Source organism: Typha latifolia, chromosome 13 (assembly GCF_019914945.1).
Source record: "Typha latifolia isolate L0001 chromosome 13, TyphaL0001v2, whole genome shotgun sequence".
In the NCBI taxonomy this organism is placed as follows: domain Eukaryota; kingdom Viridiplantae; phylum Streptophyta; class Magnoliopsida; order Poales; family Typhaceae; genus Typha; species Typha latifolia.
In genome coordinates, this window is record NC_133098.1 from 464,015 (window position 1) to 467,275 (window position 3,261).

The 3,261-nt window shown below is 44.6% G+C and overlaps 1 protein-coding gene across 1 annotated transcript; it reads left to right on the forward strand.

Annotated features, from left to right (window-relative positions):
* The first annotated feature begins 308 nt into the window (after positions 1-308).
* Positions 309-3,261, forward strand: LOC140799551 (aspartyl protease family protein At5g10770-like). Its single transcript, XM_073153911.1, has 2 exons — positions 309-527; positions 1,737-3,261. Exons 1-2 carry the CDS (start codon positions 431-433, stop codon positions 3,011-3,013), a joined length of 1,374 nt encoding a protein of 457 aa, XP_073010012.1. The 5' UTR covers positions 309-430; the 3' UTR covers positions 3,014-3,261.

A 3,261-nucleotide genomic window follows, 5' to 3' on the forward strand; every position in this document is an offset into this window, starting at 1 on the left:
ATTGTGGTTATAGCCCTACAGCTTGTCATGTTGAGGAGCAGTGGACCAATATATCAGTTGGGGAATGGAGAACTTATATTAAGTTGATAGGTGCTCTTATCTGTTTATTAAATGAGAGTAGTTAGTAGATGATTTATTGATGGATTTTACAGGGAGAACCTCTTGGATCTTCCAAAGCTTTGATTACTGGTGCTGTCTCTTTGTAATTGAGCTATAGTTATGTCAATATCACAATTGAAATGTTAAAACAAACAGGTGGTTCCACCACCAATCTTAATTTACTGGAAGAAAAAAGAGAATCTTTATTTGATGAACTGAAAGCTACCCTTGAGGTTACAAGGATAGAGTCGGCCATTAGTTTCCAAGAATCTCTATATAAGAGCCCACAAATGGCCTGAATGCAAAGCCACCACCAAAGACTCTTGTTGACATGGGGTTGCTTCTCTTTCTTTCCTTCTCTCTTCTCTTCACCGCTGTGTCTCCTCTTGGGGATATTTCTAAAAGCTCCTGCTCTTCCAAATTTGAGGGTACTCTTCTCTACCTTACTTCTTTGATTATGGTTGGAAGAATTGTTGAACTTTTTTCTTTTGAGTTCTCTCTTAAACTTTCTTGTTCTTGTGTTTTCTCCTCCTCTGTTATTTGCAGCTAAATCCTTTGTTAGATATGTTTGCAGATAAACCTTTTATGATTACTGTTATATTTAGAGAGTTGCAGGATTTATTCTTTACAACATCTTAATTGTTCCTGTTTACTTCTTCCTGTGGTGATAAAGGAGAAGAATTCCTCTGCTCTTTGATTTAGGGAAGAACTGTCTGAGAAGTGAACAAAGATCAGAAAAGTCAATAGTAGTACTTAATTGTTACCTTTTTGACAAGAATTGACTTTGGATAACTATGTTTTTTCCCATTATAGTTGGTGATGAGACAATTTAAAATTCAATATTGACAAAAGATTAGCTCATCACGTCAAAAGCTGGACCAAAAATTCTTCCACTAAGTACCTGGACCCCATTACACACAAGATAATTACATACTCTTGTTAACCTTTTCTGCTCCACAGATAATATATAATATGATTAAAGCAACCCTCTAATTTCTTTAAGAACTAATCAGCCTTTTAGTACAGGTAATTATTTTCTAGTAATTATGTCCTACATGAACATTCTTTTCTTATAGTGATGTTAATATAGATATATATAATAAGCACAAGACCATTTACTTTAGCAATGGTTATTTTACCCTCATAACTTATATGAACCTAAAAAATAAATAAAATTTTTAAATTGTGAACCTATAAGGTCACAATCTTTTTCTTTTTCCAAAATGATCACGTTATCACCTCCCAAGTTTAGGCTCATTAATGTGGGCACCAATATTCTACGGCCCAAGTCGTAGGTGTCATGCTCTTATTGGCTGGCTATAATTGAAAGCGTCATCTTATGGTTGATATTTAAGTTTTAAGAAAAGTTAACCAGTAAGAGCCTTCCACGTACCTAGGCTGTTACAGCTGCAAATTATATAATACGATTTAATTATAGTTAGTAATACTTGCTAATTTTGCCGTTTCCTTCATGTCATATACTTATACTTCCCCTCAACTACCTAATTAAATCTTTATTCATATTATCCTCATGCAATACGTACAGATAAAGTTTTTTTTTTAATGTAACAAATACTTTTTATTTTTTGTGATTTTATTTTATTTTAATTATTTTTAAATAAATTATATACGAACAGATGAGCTCCACCAGTTGAACGACACCGGCGTCCTCCGCCTCCCCCTCCACCATCCGCGGGGCCCCTGCTCTCCAGCTCCCCTTCCTCCCGTCCCCTTCTCCGACGTCCTCGCCCATGACGAGGCCCGCGTGCGCTCCCTCGCCGCCCGCCTCTCCAACACTTCTTCCTCCTCTTCATCCCTCTCCGCCACCCCCCGCCTCCTCGACCCCACCTCCCTCTCCGTCCCCCTCTCTCCCGGCACCTCCCTCGGCGTCGGCAACTACGTCACCCGCATCGGCCTTGGTTTCCCCTCCTCCTCCTACGCCATGGTCGTCGACACCGGTTCCTCCCTCACCTGGCTCCAGTGCTCCCCCTGCGTCATATCCTGCCACGCGCAGTCCGGCTCCATCTACGACCCCTCGTCCTCCTCCAGCTACCGCTCCGTCTCCTGCTCCGCCCCAGAGTGCGGTGGCCTCCTATCCGCCACCCTAAACCCCTCCGCCTGCACCAAATCCAACGTCTGCATCTACCAAGCCAGCTACGGCGACAGCTCCTTCTCCGTCGGCTACCTCAGCAAAGACACCATTTTCTTCAACTCCCAGACCTTCCCCAACTTCGTCTACGGCTGCGGCCAAGACAACGAGGGGCTTTTTGGTAAATCCGCAGGCCTCATCGGCCTCGCCCGCAACAAGCTCTCCTTGCTCTACCAACTCTCCCCAAGGCTCGGCTACTCCTTCTCCTATTGCCTTCCCACCACCTCCTCCACCGGCTTCTTATCCATCGGCGGCGGCTATCCCTCCTCCCGCCTTTCATACACTCCGCTTGTCTCCAGCTCGCTAGACAGCTCGCTATACTTCGTTAGACTCGTAGGCATAAACGTCGCCGGCAAGTCTTTATCGGTACCGGCCTCCGCGTTCACTTCTACCCCTACCATCATCGACTCCGGCACGGTGATCACTCGCCTGCCGTCCGACGTCTACTCCGCGCTGAGCAAGGCGGTGGCGGCGGCAATGCGGGGGTCCCCGCGCGCGTCGGCGTACTCGATCTTGGACACTTGCTTCAAGGGTAGCTTCGGGAGGCTAACGGTGCCGCAGGTGGATTTGGTTTTCCAAGGAGGGGCAGCGTTGCGGCTGGCGAAGAATAACGTCATGATAGACGTCGACGGCTCGACGACTTGCCTCGCGTTCGCTCCGGCGGGCAGCGTCGCCATCATCGGGAACACCCAGCAGCAGACGTTCACGGTGGTGTACGACGTGGGAGGGTCAAAGCTCGGGTTCGCCCCCGGTGGGTGCCGGTGAGGTGGTTGAAGAAGATGGTGGATCGAATAGTAGTAAGGATAAAATTAATTAATGTTAGGTGGATATCTTTTATTCAAGTTGTACAGGATAAGATATATTGCTATCTTATTCATGGTGATATAAAATATTTCTATGCATGACAGGCCGATGGTTAGACCTAGGTCTTGGAAAATTTATGTAATTTTACATTTATATATGTAATTAACGTGCAAAGTTTATATATCTATATATATATAATATTTTCTCCC

Excerpts from the sequence above, each read along its gene's own strand:
- LOC140799551 (XM_073153911.1), top strand. The coding sequence starts at position 431 with ATGGGGTTGCTTCTCTTTCTTTCCTTCTCTCTTCTCTTCACCGCTGTG. Across the intron at positions 528-1,736 it reads CTGCTCTTCCAAATTTGAGG|ATGAGCTCCACCAGTTGAAC; the intron begins GTACTCTTCTCT and ends ATATACGAACAG.